The following is a 20,300-nucleotide window of genomic DNA, read 5'->3' as shown; positions in this document are numbered from 1 at the left end:
TAAACAACAATCTTAAGAAACATCAATTTAAAACCTTGAAAAACATGGCTGATACAGTAATTAATAGTAATTAATATGGACAGTTGGGGCTCAAACGAGACAACTTTTAGGTTGTGTTGCTTCCAATGAATACACATGTACATGTACACAGCTGTATACAACAAACTTATTCGTTTACATGTTTAACAAACTTATTCATTTACATACATATACAGCAAACTAATTTTTCATTTTGCATTTAATTTTAAATAAAACCATGTCTACAAACAACAAATTTCTCACCCTTGATCTATTGCTGCTGTATAAGATCAAGTCAATGGCAACACTTTTGTCGAGTAAATAATGTCTATTGAGTGTTGAGGAGATTACATACAAAAAAAAACCAGTCCAACTTTAAATGATATTTAGAAATTTGACGGTACGATTAGCCTGGTATGTTTAAAGTTGCTCAGATCAATGGTAACAACTGAATACACAGAACTGTTCATTGTCAAATTAAATCAGACCAGTAAATAAAAAAGTTGATCTTAAAAAAAAAGGTGGTCTGGCTGTATTTACTACTCAGATTAAATTTGAGGTTAAAATAGTATGTAACTGTGATACTAACCATATGACGCACACCATTCATGCCATGATAGCACAAAGGCCATGTGATATAGAGCTTGGTTAGAAACAGTAGAGCTGATGCATATGGTAAGGCTTTGATGACTTCAACAGACTGAGTATAATCACCAGGAAGAAGATTGACACCTATACCAAAAGCTGCTATACCTGATAACAGTAAAGCACATTATTATGTTAAGGTGGATACCTGTACCATGTCAATTGACACTATCAATCAAGTCACAGGACATTTATGTCATAATAATAATAGTTGTGGCTTGTTAAATAGCGCACATGAACGTCACTCAGTGACACTCCTGGCGCTGTTACATACAGTATTTCCTGCAAGATGTAGGTGTTTGTTTGATTAAGAGACCTAATCCTGAAAGCGCCATGTAATGTTTTTACAAGGTGCTGTGGCGCAATTTGCTGTTGATCGGAACTGGAACACCGTGGCGAACCCCTTCTCTTTTCGATAAGTGCACTGGGTTCTTTCACATGCGTTACATAACACATGGGAGCAACGGCTTAACATCCCATCCGAAGGACGAAGCAATGGTAAAGTGTCTCGCTTAAAGGACACAATAGACCGGCACCCGCCCCAGAGCACTTTGGTTAAAGGAATGAGGTACCAATATTTAAGTACGGAACATTTAGTGGATAACCTGACATAGTCAGATATGGATGTCTGCCGGGGACCCCCCCCCCCCCCCACCGCTGCATTGAGCGCATGGACCCCCAACAAAGAGGCAAAATAATAGGCTGAATCAAACATTGTAGGTACCACATGAAACCAAGTGGAAATGGTCATTAACATGATGCTACGTAAAAAACATAAATCGCCAGACAAATTGTCTGCTGCATTTGGCCTGCCAGACACCCCCTCCCCCAAATATTAATTGTACAAACCTATGGGTTGAAATTAACCAGTTGTCAAATTAGCTCAGATTTACATGAAACTTTGTCTAACTGTTCCACTATGGCTAAAATGAACACACACCAAAAATTAATTCCATACTCCATAACGTTTCCGAGATACAGCCTCTTAAAATATGCTAACGCGAAAAGCAAATAAAACACTACAAAGCCGATAACACCCCACATAGCACTAGTAAGGCCTTACCAACTCGATTGAAGTTACGAGTGCTGTGTGAATATGATGCAACTCGCTAAGAACGAACTAATAACACATAAATGCTTACTAAGGCCTAAGAAGGCTTCATGAATAAGGACCCTGCATACTAATTCTCTGTTGAAGCTGCATTATTCTAAAACAGGAAATCTTTAAAAATGGACTTTGTGATAAATGTTTTTATGCCCATGGTCAGTCCATTCTAATTGATTGATTGCACAACATCAGGTGGATGATACTTACTGCAATGACACTCTGCATTTAGTGAATCCTAATTTATGATGTGAGTTTCTACAAACATCAACTACATTTTTGTAGACAAAGTTAAAAAATATCCTGGCTGGGTCATCAAAATGTAACTTGGACTTTACTTGGTTAAATCAGGTTAAGTCACTGTCACAACAATATTTTTCACCAGAATTATTCACAAACCTATATGCACATATAAATAAGGGAATAAAAGAGTAGGGGACGAGTTCTTAAACGGCTGTTTAAAACCGCCAGGGTCATGGCCATATGATAAAGGCCCAAGCCCTGCAAGGTTTTAAATGGCCGCTCATGAACGTGTCACTACTCTTTTATTCCTGTTCATAAATGCCCTTATGTTAAGAGCGACATAAATTAACAGGTATAGGGAGTGTGACACTGTTTCATGCAAATTTTTTCTAAGTTTGCAAATTTTCAAAAACTTTGGTAAAAATTTTTTTTGCGCGTCGGTCGGTGTGTGTACTACATGTAACATTGTACGCGCTGTTAATACATTAGCTCGCGTACATTAGCTCGCATGCCCAACACACAAAGCTTTTCAAATTTTCAAAACTATTTGTCAAAATGTTTTGTGTGCGTCGGGTGGTGGTGTGAATATGCACGTGTGCACAAACATTACGCGATGTTACTAATAGCTATGAATTGCGTTGAGAGATCATCAAAATTTGAAATCATTGTTTATGTGGAAAACTGTGCACCGAAGCTTTCTCAACTGTACAAAAATACCTTTGGAAATGAAAATGAATGCCTCTATTACCAATGCTGGCAGAAAATTCTTTCACCTAAAACTTTTCGTAAAATCCATTCAAATCACGGTATGCGTGTGAAACACAACCATAAGTTTGTTGTGAAACAAGCAAAAAGTCGCCATTGCTGTGTACATGAGTGTAGGGTACACCCAATACGGTTGTCCCACACAGAGAAAACAGTTCATCCCAAACACAGAAAAGGCACTACTTGTACACATGCGTTGACGCTCCCACCTTGGCTGAAGTACGTCGTGCTATCAGGACGTTAAACAATGGGCGTGCTGCAGGACCTTACGGCATTTCTCCTGAGCTGCTCAAATGTGCAGCAACCCCAATCAGTGCTGCCCTCCACAAGCTCTTTCAAAACATATGGTCTTCTGGCAGGGTTCCTGCCGAATGGAGGGATGGCATTATTATCTCCCTGTAACAAGGAAAGGGGCATCAAAACCAGTGCAGCAGTTACAGACTTATAACTCTACTGTCTGTCCCTGGAAAGTTCAGCCCTGTTCTGCTCTCCCGCTTAGAACCCATACTCGCCCGTCACCGACGACCCAATCAGTCTGGTATTACAAGGGGCCAGTCTACTCTGGATGCCGACTTGCTCTTCGACTTCTGTCAGAACTCCACCGTGAATTTGAGAGACCTCTCCACGTTGCCTACGTTGACATCAAGGCAGCTTTCGACTCGGTGGATCGCGATGCTCTGTGGAAGGCCATGAAAGCGACCGGTGTCCAACCAATACTGCTCTCGCTGATTCAGGACCTGCACGTGGGCAGTAAATCCACTGTACATATCGGAAGTGACGTTTCCAACCCCTTCGATACCACTTTCGGTGTTCGCCAGGGCTGCATCCTTGCCCCAACTTTGTTCTGCTGCGCCATCGACAGGATCTTAAACCACTGTCAGACAGACTTCGGAATAATGGTTGGGGACACATCCTTCACAGATCTGGACTATGCTGACGATGCTGCACTGTTCCTAGGAGAGCCCGCCCAGTGGCCTGTCTCGCTCCAAAGATTTGAGGAAGAAGCTGGGATGATGGGGATGCACACGTCATGGGCCAAAACCAAGATCCAGAACTGCACCAGCCTTGGCCCACATCCCCCTTCAGTCACCAGTGAGGGTAACTCTGTCGAACTCACACAGAAGTTCAGGTATCTCGGCTGTGACATCCATTCCTCAGGCTACTCCTCCCCCGACATTCTCAGACGTCTTGGGCTTGCCTCATCCACCTTTGGCCAACTAGATCGTGTCTGGATGTACAAACGCCTCAAGCTCACAACCAAGCTGAAGGTATTTACGACCTGTGTCCTCCCCTACCTACTCTACGGCTCAGGGACATGGACACTCCGAGATGACGACACACGGAGGCTCCAAACCTTCAGCCTCAGGTGTCAATGACGCATTATCGGCGTCCGGTGGTCTGACTTCATCACTAACGCAACAATCTCGGAGACCACCGACATAGAGGACATCCACGTGACCCTCTTCGGGAGATGTCACTCCCTCTTTGGCACTGTCAGACAGTTCCAAGAGGATACACCTGCCCATGTGGCCCTCAAGCTGAGCATCGAGGCACGGGAGGATTCTGCCCCTACCCAGCCTGAGGCCAAGAGGCCGACCTTGCAGCACCTGGGTGGGCCAACTGGAAGCAGACTTTGAGTCTCGGACCGGGCAGCTGTGGCAATCAGCAGCAGAACGCATTGGTTGGGCGGCTCTACTTCCCCCATTATGGATCAAGAGAATGATGATGATGATGATGTTGGTGATCGTAAAAGTACTTCCAACCTTTGAACCCTTGAAGGTGGACAGCATTATTTTTTCTAATGGGGACCGTGTGCTATTTTTTGAACTGTTGTCATCTTGAGATCACTCTCTATCTACGGCTGTTTGCTGTGTTTTAATCGCATGTTAAGAAGTAAAAATACACCCTGTCAAACTTTGAGGGCAGTTGCGGGTGCTACTGCCACTTCCAAGGTTATATCTTGGGCATGATCCCTGGCTACAAAACAGTTTAACCACTCTGGGCCGGTATTGTAAACAGATTCCATGCCCCTGCACAGTAGTAACTTTTTGGAGCTACTGGAGTTATCATTTTAATTTGAAAATAGAGCCTAGTTGCCACAATGAAACCCTGAATCAACAAAGGCAATAATTAGCACTTGAGTTTTATTGTTATCTTGCAAAAAAAAGTTTGTTTGTATACCATAAATCATAAAACCTTGTATGTAATCCTAGAACGATAATCTGCCAGGGTATGATGGAATCTTAAAACGCTCAAACTTACTTTCCATTGATCCAAATAAAATGGTAACAAATGGTGGCAACCTGCCCATTCTTGTATGACACATTTTTATTAAAAAAAGGCAAAGGTCTGGAATTGGTGATTTACGCTAGCCTCAAGTTAAAGGCAGTGTACACTATTGGTAATTACTTAAAATAATTATTAGCATAACACCTCACTTGGTAACAAATAATGGGGAGAAGTTTATAGTATAAAACATTGTGAGAAACGGCTCCCTCTGAAGTGGCGTAGTAATTTTCCCTAGATTTGATTTTAAGACCTCCTAGTTAGCTTTTGAGGTCTCAAAATCAAGCATCTGAAAGCCAACAACTTTGTGTGACAAGGGTGCATTTTCTTTCATTATAATCTTGCAACTTTGATGAGCAATTGAGCTCAAATTTTCACTGTTTTTTAAATTGTATGCATATGTTGAGACACCAAGTGAGAAGACTGGTCTTTGACAATAACCAATAGTGTCCAGTGTCACTACGCTACTTCGGAGGGAGCGGTTTCTCACAATGTTTTATAATATCAACAGCTCCCAAGTAAGGTTTTTGTGCTAACAACTATTTTGAGAAACTACCAATAGTGTCCACTGCCTTTAAAGGGAGGCTCAGAGCATGAATGTGTGAGCTACATGTATCTCTCTTTGTACTGGGGAAATGAAGTGAAGTACTTTAGGTGAACGCCTGAGCACATAAAGTGAAGTACTTTAGGTGAACGCCTGAGCACTACACCATGGAATGTCCAGATAGCTATTCATAACAACTGTCAGAGGCAGGAAAAAAACATCCACTTGAAGCCAGTCAAGTAAAAAATGGAGTCAACCAATGTGAAGTAGTAAAAGGAACACGTTGCCTTGGATCGGTCGAGTTGGTCTTTGAAAAGCGTTTGTAACCGTTTGTTATAAAATGCATATGATTACAAGATACTTTAAAGTAGAGTATAATGATCCACACAAATATTCCTTGAAAATACGTGGTTTTCCTTTTACTGTGTGCGAACTAACACAGTCGGCCATTTATGGGAGTCCAAAATTTGACTCCCATAAATGGCCGACCGTGTTAGTCGACGAGGTAAAAGGAAAACCGTGCAATTTCGAGGCATGTTTGGGTGGATCATTGTATTCTACTTTTACAACATCTTTCTACCCATATGCATTTTATAACAAACGATTACGAACGCTTTTCAAAGACCAACTCGACCGATCCAAGGCAACATGTTCCTTTAAGTTAGACTTCTGACTGGAACACCCAAATAAAGGTTTCATAATAGGGAGAGCGCCATCATGTTGAACCAGAGGTCAAAGGTTTAAATCCTGATATAATTTCCTATGCTCAACCCAAAAAGTTATTTATCTTACTCAACAATTCAAGAAAAAATAAACAAAAGAATTAAGAAAGAAAAAGAGAGATTATGCATTATACAATGTTTGTATGGTATGCACACCTACCAGTAAACATGGCTAGTCCAGTAGCTCGATGAGACCCTGACAGCAATGGAGGTAAGGGGAAGCTGAAACAAAATCACAAATAGTAACACAAAGGTGATTGATGTACAAATAAAGTCTTAATATACAATCCAAAAGATTAACATATCAAGGAAAACATCCTGCATGTTGTAGGAGCATGATGAAGCATGGGCAATGATCACAACAAGCTAGTTCTAATCTGAAGGAATACTACACAACTTTTCTTCCAGTACAAAATATTATGACAAAGATTTCCTTGGGAAATAACTGACAAAAATGTGGATACGGGAAAAGTCACTTTTTTTATCCCCACAGATATTGAGGTGTTTTCCTAGTTTATGTCCTTACAAACTATGAAAATCCTCTTTTTTACTGGATTCAGTTTAATAGTCAAATAGTAAGATTTAACTTGAGATACATTGTTCATTGTAAGTAAGTAATGTTGTTTTATCCCCTCGTGATTTGTCTTCATCCTTGAAGCTTGATGTCGCATGATTAAAAACTAGTAGTTACTTTGACTTTATAGTTTCAAGTGTTTACTACCATCCATCCATCCATCCATCCATCCATATCAATCAAAACTGGAAAACAAAGTATTTACCAAAGAGCCAAAAGTATCTACTTTTACAAGAAACATAAACTATTTTCTTTTTATCACTTACTTCCATACTCCCACTCTGAAGAAAATGGAGAAACAGCTTATTATTTCAAGGTAGCCCAGAGCTGAAGAAATTAACAGTGTTTAAGAATGTTCCTCCAAGGATAAATGTTTATGACCCAAGGGGAGACATCACAACTCTCACAGCTTTTACAACAATTTGTTTATATTTTTGCTGAGGATAAAAAACTTTTAGGTTTTGTTTCAATAAAGCAAGCTATTTTAGATTAACAAAGAATTTTCTTATGTCAGTGCGATACCCGCTGCCAAAACATAGGATTCGAACTGTGTCCAGCTACCGGGCTATAGTCTAGTTGGTAAGACACTGCTCTAGAATTGCAAGGGTCGTGGGTTCAAATCCCACCCTAGTAACATGCCTGTAATATTTTTTCACAGGACTCGGGAAAGTACTGAGTATACAGTGCTAACACACATCAGTGTATGGGTAAAAACAAAACAAAATTATTTTTCTTTATCCCCAATGCAAATTTAACATCTCTTAAAGAATTTTCTCTTTTTTTATAAATTTATGCCTCAATCATGAAGGCTTATTGTTCATAAAATCAGAGGGAGTAATTTTTGAAACAAGTGATTGCATTTCAATAGAATGTTGCGCATATTAGTTAAGGTTTAAACTAAATAGACAAATGTAGTGCACGTAATCAGCTCTCATCTTCTTTATATAGCACTTTCCTTCTCCACTCTAGTCCAATGTTTGGTAATCATGCTTTGGTCAATAAAAGACAATTCGTTTAAGCAATTTAACAGAAATTTTTGCTTTGATTCTGGGGACCCAGATGAGTGGCCTTTATCAAACTGTTGAAAATGGCTGACTTGTAAATTTGTATGTTTCTGTAAATTCAAATGCTACTTGGTTAGTGTGTGAGTAGGGTACATACACATTCAAACCAGGGACATAAAAACCAAAAGAGGAAAATAGGGTCACAAAGGCTGAACAGTGCATTCCATATAGCTGGTGCCAAATGTACATGTATCTGCCAAAGCTGTCTATGCGCTGGATGTCTACCGCTTTGAGTGTGAGGGTGTTGGCACAGTACTGGGCCCAATTTCATAGAGCTGCTAAGCACAAAAGTTTGCTTAGCATGAAATTTCTGCCTCGATAAAAACCGGATTACCATCAACATTTCCACATGATTTTCAGGATGAGCAAACATCAGCTGAATACCTGTGCAAAGCAATATACAACAAATGGAAATTTTGATGGTAAAATCCTGTTTTTTATCAAGGAAGAAATTTCATGCTAAGCAAATTTTTGTGCTTAGCAGCTCTATGAAATTGGGCCCAGGACACGGGACATGATCAATGCCTCTGTGAGTTACACCTTTATCTCTGCAGAGACACGTGAGGATTGGAGGTATTTGCATTTCCTCATGCCTATGTGCATTCAGACTTACAGGCTGTCATTGAGGTCATCACTGATGGTAACACCCAGGTTTTATTAACAAATGGGATAGAAAGATGCTAGTACTAAACACTTTTACTTGTATATGCTATTTGTCAGTTTTGACTACTTTTTATTTATACGACGACCCATTGTTCTAGTAACAGGGTGGCTCATCATGCCCAGATTTAACCATTCCTTGAACCTAGCTAGTATTCCATCTTCCTCAAGGGTACACATTTGACCATACTCCTTACCTGTAAATAGTAAGATGAGGTGACATTGGGCGCTTCAGCTTGTCATTTTTCTCAAAGAATGTCTTTTGCTCCTCTCTCCATGAGCTTGAAGCTTGGATTCTACAAAAATAATTACACTTTTTTAAACTTTTATAAGCAGACCATCAAAATTGCTTCTGTTACATTTGAAATCATACATGTGATCTTGGGACTGTAAATGAATAACCTGTGCTTGTTGTAGTATCTGTGTGCTTAACACAGGAAAAGAAACTTTTAAGGGTTTCCTTCACTAGACTGTTTTAATTCAACAATTAAAACCAACAGGCAATCAAATAAAAAAAACCATTCAGCAATAAAAGGAACGTATACTTAATTTCCCCAGATTCAGTTTTTAAGTTGCAGTCCAAAGTTTATATAATGAGAGGGTGCTGTAAACGTTCAAAAATGATAGTCTTAAAAGCTTGCCCTTGGAACTACTTCCGGTGCGCGAGCGAAGTATATTGATGCCAACCTTGTTCACGTTGGCGTTATAAACAGGTATACTAAAGGAATCAATGTGTGGTCAAGAGGTTTTCAACTAGTGGTTTAAACCCAACGATGCCTGGTTCTTGATAATTTTACCAAGACGAAGTCGAGGTAAATTATCATGAACCAGGCCTCGGCGGGTTTAAACCACTGGTTGAAAACTGATTAAACAGTCACTTTGATTCCCATTCATAAATACCTTTTCTGTCAAAAAACATAAACACTTTTTGGTCAAAAAGTTAAATAAATGCAAAAATTATAATTGTTCAATGATTTCTTTCAACACAACACCCCTCCAGCTACATGTATGAAATGGTAAGGCCCTCGGGTAAACAACTCCTTATAAAGGAATGCTGTGCACATCGCGCGTATTGCGTGATGTGGCACAACTGTCCAGGCCGTTGCTCCCGACCAATAGGAATAAAGAAACTGTCTTATAAGCACAGGTGCAAGCTCACGTGTCACGCCAATGTTTCAACACTTTTTACTGGTCATAAACAAAGGTTTATACACACCCATGTGACGCGCTCTCAACCAATAGAAATAGCGAAACTGTCTGAGGTATTTATGAATAAAGAGTTTTAGACACTGGACACTATTGGTAGTTGTCAAAGACTAGTCTTCTCACTTGGTGTATCTCAACATTTACATAAAACAACAAACCTGTGAAAATTTGAGCTCAATCGGTCGTTAAAGTAGCGAGATAATAATGAAACAAAAACACCCTTGTCACACAAAGTTGTGTGCTTTCAGATGCTTGATTTCAAGGCCTCAAATTCTAAATCTGAGGTCTCAAAATAAAATTCGTGAAAAATTACTTCTTTCTCGAAAACTACATAATTTTGTATACTCCACTTCAGAGGGAGCCATTTCTAACAATGTTTTATAATATCAACCTCTCCACATTTATATTACTCGTTACCAAGTAGGGTTTTAAGCTAATAGATATTTTGAGTAATTACCAAAAGTGTCCACTTCCTTGAAAGGTACTACTGTGTTACCAGTTTGAATAAGTAACCCAGATAGCATGTACACGTTGGCTCAACGTTGGCATGTAATACTCGCCGGGTTGGGGCAACGTTGGTTGGCGACTCACTTGCCAACATGTGTTTTTCCATCGGGCCATTATTGATAAAACGTGTTGGCTAGACGTTAGAACAACCACTAAACATAACGTTGTTCCAAGCGGGCAAAAGTTGGATTTACTAATTGTTTTAACCTTGGAATGCCGACGTAGTGGCAATCACAATGTAGTAATTCACCAATTAATTAATTATTTCAAGTAATTATCATTATAGTATTAGTAAATACTGCTATTTAATTTACATTTACTCTAAGATCATAGTAACTTACTACATGACTACAACCTATCCAGGTCTATACATCTGTATACACTGTATATCTTGTATATATGTAGACCAGGATCTCTAGATGTTCTAGTCATGGTTTTACTCTGTTTTAAACTAAAAACTACTCAATTGTTAATTAAAAGGTTAAAATTAAAAATGCCTCGAGATAGAGCCATGATAATGGTCACATTGGAAAGCAACCCATGCTTTTCCACTATTGCTTTGCCAATCCATGTACAGAAAAGCAGTGATTGTCACATGACCTCATCAGGAATGTCGCCAGCATTACCCCGGAAGCAAGTTTGTCTGTAATATTTATTTAGAACAAAAATTGTGTCATATTTGATTAGTGCAAGACTTCCCGCCGAGACATTTTTTTTTCCAATAAAAGATGACATGTTGATGACACGTGATTCAATCATGACAATTTGTTAAACTGCCCGTTGGAAGGATAATCATTGATTTTAGTTTGTTATTTTTGCAACGCATTAACAACATTTTATCCAACATTGTGAACAATGTCAAAGAAACTTTTTTGAAACTACCAGACTGATGTTGGACCATTATTTGAGGTTGTTAGCATCACGACGCAAAGCAACCTTTATCCAACGTTGTACATTACGTCAAAAACATTACGTTGATACAGCGTTTAGCAGACTGATGTTGGATCAACATTGATTCGACAAAAGTCCATTAGGAGAATGTCAAATATTTACAGCTTTACTGCCAACATAAATCTGACGTCAAACCAACGTTTCATTTCCAACGTAAATTTTACCACCATCGAAACAATGTCAGTGATTTGACGTTTGACTTTTGTAGTACACCAACTGCGCGCCAACGTTTGCAATTTGACATAACTTTGTTGTCAGAAGGTCGGTTTCACAACTGTTTGGCAGGCAACATTTTGACGTCAGAGCAATGGTTTCTAATAGCGACATCAATTTCACCAACTTCGCAACAAAGTAGGCGCAACGTTTGTTATCCAACTTAACTTCGTTGGCAGTTGATCAATAACAACGGGTTTTGCCGACACACTTCAAACGTCGGACCAACGTTTTGTTACCGATATGCAACTTTGTCACCCTTTGCCAACGTCGATACAACAATGGTATGCCAACAGCGACCGTGTTGATGCTTGCCAATGTCATGCCAACGTGTACATGCTATCTGGGAATAGACTGTGCAAGTCTCGCAAACTTTGGGAACCCTTTACTGGGTTTTGGATGACAATGCAACTAGTGTCAAAGTCGTGACTATTGATTTTAAGCCTGGAACCAAGCCCTCCTACAAACAAGAGATAATTATTTTGAGTATGTAACCCTTATTCACTCATCCAAGCAGGGAAGAAACCTAACCATAGTTGCCCCAATGAGCAGCCACAAATATGGTTTTAATCTAAGAATTTATTTTGTTGTATGACTGTTTATGTAAATCACTTCAATATATTTATAGTAGTTGAAAGTCGTCAAGTCTGTGACTCTGGGTATGTTTAGACAGTGTACACACATGTACTAAGTTAGGGGCCATTCATCATAGTCAATGTGAAAAAAATAACTTTCAAATTTTTTTTTCGAATTGTGGGTGGGTGGGTCAAAAGATTTTATTTATTTTTTTTACAACATGATAAAAATAAGAAGGAAATTAAAAAAAAGCTGGTCTAGATCGTCGTCTGGCGCAGAGCAGGTCTGTTTGCCGTCACTGAACAATAAACTTAAATGGGTCACAAGGGTCTAAAAGGGGCACACCGGATTACCGTTAACGCAAGTTAGTTGTGTGGAATCATAAATCATGTTTTTTTTAGATGGTTGCTGTAAATAAAAAAATCTTCAAAATTTCACATAATTACGTGTAGCGAAAAGTGGTAAAAGGCAAGCGTCTACGTGTTTCCAGCTGTTGCAACTGTCAAAATCTTCTGACATTGTTGCGCAATATTGTAAGTAGACTCGTGCTTTTGTTTAAAGGAACGTTTACTATGACGCAGCAGTCTGTATATATCCATGTATTATAAAAAAGCATAAATATACAGATCAGGCAAATCTTTCGACGATGGAAGTAGACCTCCATGGTTCGTCGTACATGTTCATCCAAAGATCGTCACAAAGAACAAGAAGAAACTAACCCAGAATATGATGGGACAGTGACAAGTAAATAAAGCATTCCTGGCACCAATAAACTAGGTCTACTACCGCACAGCCATGTTGCAGTTTGGAATGCGATCGTGGCGTTACATGCTCTTGGTGTGCCAGGGCCCAATTTCATAATGCCTTCATAGTGGCACAACAACTTGCTTAGCACAAAATAGTATTGCTTAGCAGAAACTCGTTACCAGACAAATTTTAATAAAATTTAAAATGTGTGGACTTGTGGCTGGTGCCCGACCAAATTTTTTTATAGTAAAGACTTTTTGTATAAAGCAGTATTTTCTGCCAAACAGAGATGAAACTGCTGGGCCCTATTATTCACAGTGAAAGATTCTTAAATCTTGGGGGAAGGGAATCTTAAGCCTGGATTTTAAAGTGTCCTTGTGAGAACGTACTTTGAAATATGAGCGTAGCTGCGAGTCTTGAAACGCAAGCCTCTTGATATTATAGCGTAACTTGAAGAAACGTAAGCGTATCTTGGAAGGTCAGCACAGCAAAGTATAGCTGCGTAGCTTGGAATGTAACCACATCTTTTGGAACGTAAGCATATCTTGGAACGCAAGCCTAGCCACTTATCTTGGAACGTAAATGTAGAGCCTGCTTATCTTGGAACGTAAACTTAGCTTGACTCTGGATTGAAAGCGCACCTTTTGATATTATAGCGTAACTTGAAGGTACGTAAGCGTATCTTGGAGTGTAAGTGTAACATGAGTAGCTGCGTAGCGTGGAACGTAACCATATCTTTTGGAACGTCCCTATCTTGGAACGTAAGAGTAGCTGGGTATCTTGGAACGTAAACATAGCTGGGCAATTCCACGGTCAGTCGCATTACACTTTTCAGTGTCATTTCTCGATCTTGGTGCTAGAAGTTCTATGTGAGATATTCTTTCCACTAAGTTTATAGACTGATTTGTACGTGACACCCAATGCTTTGAATTGATATTAGAAATGTTGTGGGCTTTGTACTCTGGATGTTATAGCTTTGTAAAAAGCGGTCAGTCGCATAACACAAAAAGGACATGGTAAAAAACACACTTGTCACAATTCAAAAATTTCCTATATCAAAAAGCTTGCGACAGTGTTACTATATGTAACACACAACTCTTATACATGAGTATCCAACAGGAAACTTATAAATGGTCAGCAACTTGAACTTTTAGGTATACATGGCAAAACCATGGTCAGTCGCATTACAGTTTTCCAGACAATGTAGCCACGCCCAAGCTGAGTTCTTGTTTGGAAAAATTGGGTTCATTCCTTGTCAACAACTAAAAATAAATTGGTTTCATTTGTTACTTCTAAGTGGAAAGAAAGTTGTGACAAAAACTTGATTTTTTGGTGTCATGTCCGTGTTTGCTTGGAATTGCCCAGCTGCGTATCTTGGAACGTAAGCGTAACTTGACTCGGGATTGAAAGCATACCTTTTGATATTGTAGCGTAACTTGAAGGAACGAAAGCGTATCTTGGAACGTAAGCGTAGCAGAGTACTGCGTAGCTTGGAACATAACTATATAATATCTTTTGGAACACTGTCATTACCATATCTTTTGGAATAACTCTGAACCCATATAAATAAGCCCACTCTTCTCTTACCTCTTCAGTCTCCTGACAATGACTAGAGCAAGCTAGTTGAAACGTTGAGACCAATTCAAGAACTGACTCCGTGGTAGTACAGTTAATTACGATCCTATAAGCTAATGTAGCAGTCCTAGCCTATTTTCAATACCATCCGCAAAGGTAATAATTAATAAGCAGGACAGTTCTTTTCAGAACTGAGAAGTCTCCTGAACACCCAAACATCTACTCCGCGGTAGTAGAACAAAGAAAGACAGTTCTCTTAGAACAAACTCTACCTGGCAAGTAGATACACACATGGTGTTCACTGTATGTAGTTACCCAGGCAACTCATGGAAAATTGAGAATTTCGATTGCTTAGTCGAGTCGCGACTACTGCTATAGTTAATCGTGTGGCTATGACTACGTACTATAAAAGTAGTATTTTGTTTGACAAAGTTATGCTTTGAGGGAACTTTGTTTTATCATTATTTTTTATAATTTTTTTATATAAAAATTCTTATTCACCTGTTCTTTTTACAATTGGGGGCTCTGTTTTTTGTTTCGCTTTTTTTCTCCTTCATAAAATAATAATAATAATAATGATTACATTTATATAGCGCTTTATACTAAAAATAAGTTCCTTTAAAAGCGCTTCACAAAAAATATATATAAATGATAAGTAAGCAAACGGGAAAATTAAAGCTAGAAATATACAATAATAATACAAAAGGTACACGAAATATACAATATAACAGGCTATTTAGAAGAAACCAATATCATTAGACTATGAGAAAAAATTATTGTACATGTAATCCCATTGGCACTGGTGGAAACCATTGAAAAGATGGGATTTTAATTAAGCTACTCACACAATAACACTGTCAATATAACAAAATGTGGTATTCCTACGTTTTGACAACATCAATTGTTTTCTAATTTACCTGAAAACTCCTAACAAAAAAATATTAGGGGGAAGGGAAACAAAACAGAGCATTGGGACGTTGCGATCATAAGAAGTAACAGATTCAACAAGCAATATGTTAAACTCGATCGGGTTGAACCATGAGTTAAACCGACTTTAGTACTGTGTCTGAACTAACCCTTTTTTTAATAGAAATGCGTCGTCATTTAATTTAGTTTTAATTTTGATGAACTCTTTTGTGGTATTGAAAGAACATGTATTGAAGAATTTCATAAACCAAACCAAGGCTTGAAATAAAAACCCTCTGTGAACCATAGTCTGTAATTCAGGACTGTAAGTATTACTCCCCCTTATAAATATGGTTGTGGGAGTAAACTGGTTCAAATAAAATTCATGCAAGACCTGCACAGTCTACAATCACTTTAAAAACATTACATAACAATACAACAAACAAACAAAAAGGAAAAAAACAGGCCCAAACAAACAAGGTACATGTACATGTAGACCTACCGTCTAGTCATGCAAGGCAGAACCCCTCTCCACAGTAGCTGATTGCAGCAAAGACTTCTGAAATGTTTAAATAAGTTAATAACAGCAAGATTAGTTTCAGCAGTGTAAAAGCACAATAGTGCACATTTAACAAACTGACCCTGAACTAACGTTCACATGATGAGAGGCAAACATTCTTGCGCTGTATCTTTAAAAGGTGTAATTGATATGTCCTATGGACATGCATGGAAGGTTCATTGTGTAGCGCTTAATTGACCTGGTACAGATAGGAGATACACCCACCCACCCCATAAACAAAATAAAATAAAAAATCAAGGCAGTCACAATTAGCCAATTCCAAGCCGATCAGCTTACAATAGAAATGCCTTTTATTGTATTTTATTTTATTTTAATTCTTTCGGAAAATACAATTAAAACAAGCACAGGCCATCCACATTAATGACCTTAGTAGGTGGAAAGAAAAGTTTTCAATGAAATGTAAGTTTTTCAGTTCTCAATTGCAAAGGAAATCTAGTTGGAAAAAACCCCAAATAATTTTAAAGTATATTCTTTCAATAAGATTATGTACTTGGCATTGGACAAGAAATTGGAATGATCTTCCTTGACCAGTATTAAAATGCTAAACTAAAAAAATTGACTCAAAAAAATATGCGACCGTGTTAGTTTGCGACATAAAAGGAAAACAGTGCAATTTCGAGGGATGCATGTGTGGATCATTATATTGTATTTTAAAACATCTTTCTAACCATGGAAGTGTCGTGGCCGAGCAGTTAAGAGCACCAAATTCAAATTCTGGTGTTTCTGATCAGAAGAGTGTGGGTTCGAGTCCAAGCCATGACACTTGTGTCCTTAACCAAGACACTTAATCATTGCTTCGTCCTTCGGATGAGACATTAAGCCGTTGGTCCCATGTGTTGTGTAACATTAAGCATGTAAAAGGACCCAGTGCACTTATCAAAAAGAGAAGGGGTATGCCCGGTTTTCCAGGCTGTGGCTGCTGTATGCACCGTAGTACATTGTAAACCCTTATTTAAGGTGCTTAATAATTTGGTCTCCGGATTCATCACTGCAATAACCTATCTTTCTGAAAGTTTTATACTAAGCGCCTTGAATACCTTGTTTGGTAGATACATGCGCTATAAGACTTTGATATTGTTATTATTATTATCATGCGTTTTATAACAAACGGTTCAAATGCTTTTCAAAGACCAACTCGCCTGATCCAAGGCAACGTGTCACTATTAGTGTCTGTGACATGTGATCAAAGAACAAGAGTGGGCCATCACCTGACTAAAAGGGCATCCTGAAGAAAAACAAAACAAAGGAAAAACAAAACCAATCGGATCCGTGAGAAACAGCCGTTATGAATGTCAGCAACAGTCCCCAATCAAACCTTACATTACACAGCAAATTTGGCAAGTTTTTGTTGTTGCTGTTGTCACTAGCCACAAGAGCACAATAATGCACAGGGGGATACAGAGGATAGCAAAGTTGGTTTGTCCATGGTTTGAACAATGACCTTAAAACACAATGGGTTATGTTTATTGCGTCATTATGTAACTGACCATAATGTATCTATGGACAAGTGACCTGTGACATCACATGTTTACATAAGAAGTAAAAAAGCCTGGACTTCCTGCAGTCTACCCGCAGGTCACTTGATATAATAAGTTTCCTTTGTGATTTATCTGCGTCAGTTGGCGTGATTTTTCATGCGTGACCTCGAATATGCGTGACCTCGGTTTGAATATATAATTAGTCCAAAGGGCTTCTGAAATTCAGTCTTTCTCAGCCTTATCTGAACAGTATTGACAGAAATAATGTAGAAGTACATTGAAATGAAGAGCATATATATCTGTGGTTTTGTATAAAAAAAATCTATGCAACTCAAATTTAAAAAAGAGAAATTTGTTCGTAAAAAATTGCTTCAAAAAGGAAGAAAACACGTCACAAAAACAGGGCAAATTTTCTCGTTATGAATGTCAGCATTAACCTTTTGACCTCTACTTTGACCTTGAATGTGACTTTGTGGATCACTTGATTCGGCAACGAACTTCGGTGAAAATTTACCCTTTAATATGTTTTCTCCACAATATAGACAAACTAAAGATATAATACTTTGGGCTTGCTTTCAAGCTCCACTCAAAGTTGCCCTACTTGACTATTCCTATGCAAAGTGTGTACATGTATCAAGCAAGGCTATGGTCCCCAAGCAAAATCAAAGACACCAGTTTCAACTAATTTGACCCAATGGTTAATGATTTATGGTCATTTGAATATCGGAGGTCAGGCGCATTTTGACCGAAGTCAACGAGAAAGAGCATGTCGTATCGCGAAAACCGTTTATCGGATGGAGGTGAAATTTGAAATTTGAGCTTGTTGAGCCCTGATTACCCCATAAACCAAATTTGAGCAAATTTGAAGAGGGTAGGGTTTAAAATTGCCTTTTTTGGGGTGATTTGACATGGAATGACCCAGGTTTATTATTTCATGCATACGTTGAGATACAGCAAGCGAGAAGACTGGTCTTTGGCAATTACCAATAGTGCCCACTGTCTTTAAAGCCATTATACACTTTTGATAAACAGTACTGTCCAAGTCCCACACTCATGTATCACAACTTATATATATAAAATAACAAACCTGTGAAAATTTAGGCTCAATCAGTCATCGGAGTCGGGAGAAAATAACGGGAAAACCCACTCTTGTTTCCACGCGTTTCGCCGTGTCATGACATGTGTTTACTATAAATCCGTAATTCTCGCTATCGAGAATTGATAATGTATTTAAAATGTTTTCTCAAAAATTAAAGGTGTTTTTCAAGGTGTCCCTAAAATTTTGGCAAATATTTTACCTCTCTGCACGATGTAAACAGTCCCTAGATAAAATGTTCTAAAGTGGTTTGACTTCCCAAGCAAAGAGTCTCCTCTCCCTTCACCAAAACTAAGAAACACGCAAGGCTCCACTGGTTAGTTGCACTTAGGCATTTCTACAAGGTACAAAAGGTATGTCATAATGTTGGGGCCATATGAAAAAATTTGACCACCGAAAAAGGTTCATCAAACACTAGTTCAATTCAGAATTCACTTTGATCAAATCATGTCAATGAATATTCTGCTGTCAGAGCATTCTGGAAAAATAATACAGACGCCTAAAGAAGCCATGTGCCTTGTATAATTTTTATTAATATATTTGGAGAGTATTTTTTACACCCTCATATCAATATTATTATAATCTTAAAATTTAAACATCGGCTGGGTGATTCAATTATCGCTGTTTATTTATCTGCTTTATAAATGAACAAAAATATTTAAAAACTAAATAAAAAACTAAATAAAATTTAGTTGCCATAACCCTCCTCCCGACAGGAGGAGGGTTTTGTTATCGCAACTAAATAAAATTCAGATTTGAAAGCCAATAATTATTCACACTTTTTCTTTAACTTTTAAGTTTTAATTTCTTTTTGTAAATTACCATGGTGATTTTTTTAATGTCATTAAAAAAATATTTTGAATACAATGAAGACAACTGCTGGCTGAAGATTGTACACAATGGCTTCAACATGACTTCAACGGGAAACCATACTTTCTCGTTGAATACCGGACACTTCGGCACCTTGCAAACTCTGCACCTGTAAACTCGGAACCTCACAAACTCGCCGCCCACTCAGAATCAAGAATCTCGGCACCATACAAACTCGACACCAGCCTTTTATTGACTAACAAACTCGGCACCAAGCATGATCACCTCGAAGAGTCAAGTGGTTAAAAATAAAGTAACGTACACGATGTTAGTGTAATTCCACAATAAAAAAATTGTTGTAAACGCTTTTAATGGCAAAATACTTTGGGGTACGGGTCTAGGCTGAAACTGCGTCCATGTCGGTGAAAGTGCGGCGCCATTTTTATGTTCTGGGCTTTGAAAATAGTTAATAAGGGTTTGTTTAGTTTGGTTGAGGGTTTTTAATGGATTGTCACTTTTTTAACAACACGTGATTTGCCGAAAGGCACCAGCCATGATGGGGAATGTATTTCCTGATGGCTCTGTGATCCCGCGACAGTTCTGTGCGTGATAGCTCTTATGGCATGCAAACACCAAAGATCGTTTCGTGCATACTCCTTTTATAACATCGCTTCTATTTTCTGGTAAATTTAAAGAGAATATATTGGTGCAGGTTGTTGGAATATAGGGGTGTCGGAACATGTTTGGGTCCCGAGTTATTGGAATATATAAGCAGATTAAAAAAGAGTGTCGGAACAACAACATAGGGGTGTCGGAATATAGGGGTGTCGGAACAAAGGGGTGTCGGAATATAGGTTGAGTTGTCGGAATATAGGTTGAGTTATCGGAATATAGGGGTGTCAGAACATAGGGGTGTCGGAACATAAGGGTGTCGGAACAGGGGTGTCGGAACATAGGGGTGTCGGAATATAGGGGTGTCGGCACATAGGGGTGTCGGAACATAGTGGTGTCGGAACATAAGGGTGTCGG

The 20,300-nt window shown here is 38.6% G+C and overlaps 1 protein-coding gene across 1 annotated transcript in view; it reads right to left on the bottom strand.

Moving 5' to 3' along the window:
• The window catches only part of LOC139951719 (succinate dehydrogenase cytochrome b560 subunit, mitochondrial-like), a 32,386-nt gene that overhangs the window by 1,639 nt on the left and 10,447 nt on the right, over positions 1–20,300 (bottom strand). Inside the window, exons 2-5 of the mRNA XM_071950767.1 lie at positions 15,810–15,866; positions 8,824–8,922; positions 6,489–6,550; positions 608–771 (exon numbers count right to left, since the gene is read on the bottom strand). Coding sequence (XP_071806868.1) covers positions 608–771; positions 6,489–6,550; positions 8,824–8,922; positions 15,810–15,866 — 382 coding nt within the window. The remainder of the gene's footprint in view (positions 1–607; positions 772–6,488; positions 6,551–8,823; positions 8,923–15,809; positions 15,867–20,300) is intronic.

The sequence above is a fragment of the Asterias amurensis genome, chromosome 19 (genome assembly GCF_032118995.1).
Source record: "Asterias amurensis chromosome 19, ASM3211899v1".
Taxonomy (NCBI): Eukaryota; Metazoa; Echinodermata; class Asteroidea; order Forcipulatida; family Asteriidae; genus Asterias; species Asterias amurensis.
Note: the sequence above shows the minus strand (reverse complement) of the source record. Positions and strands in the feature narration are given on the sequence as shown.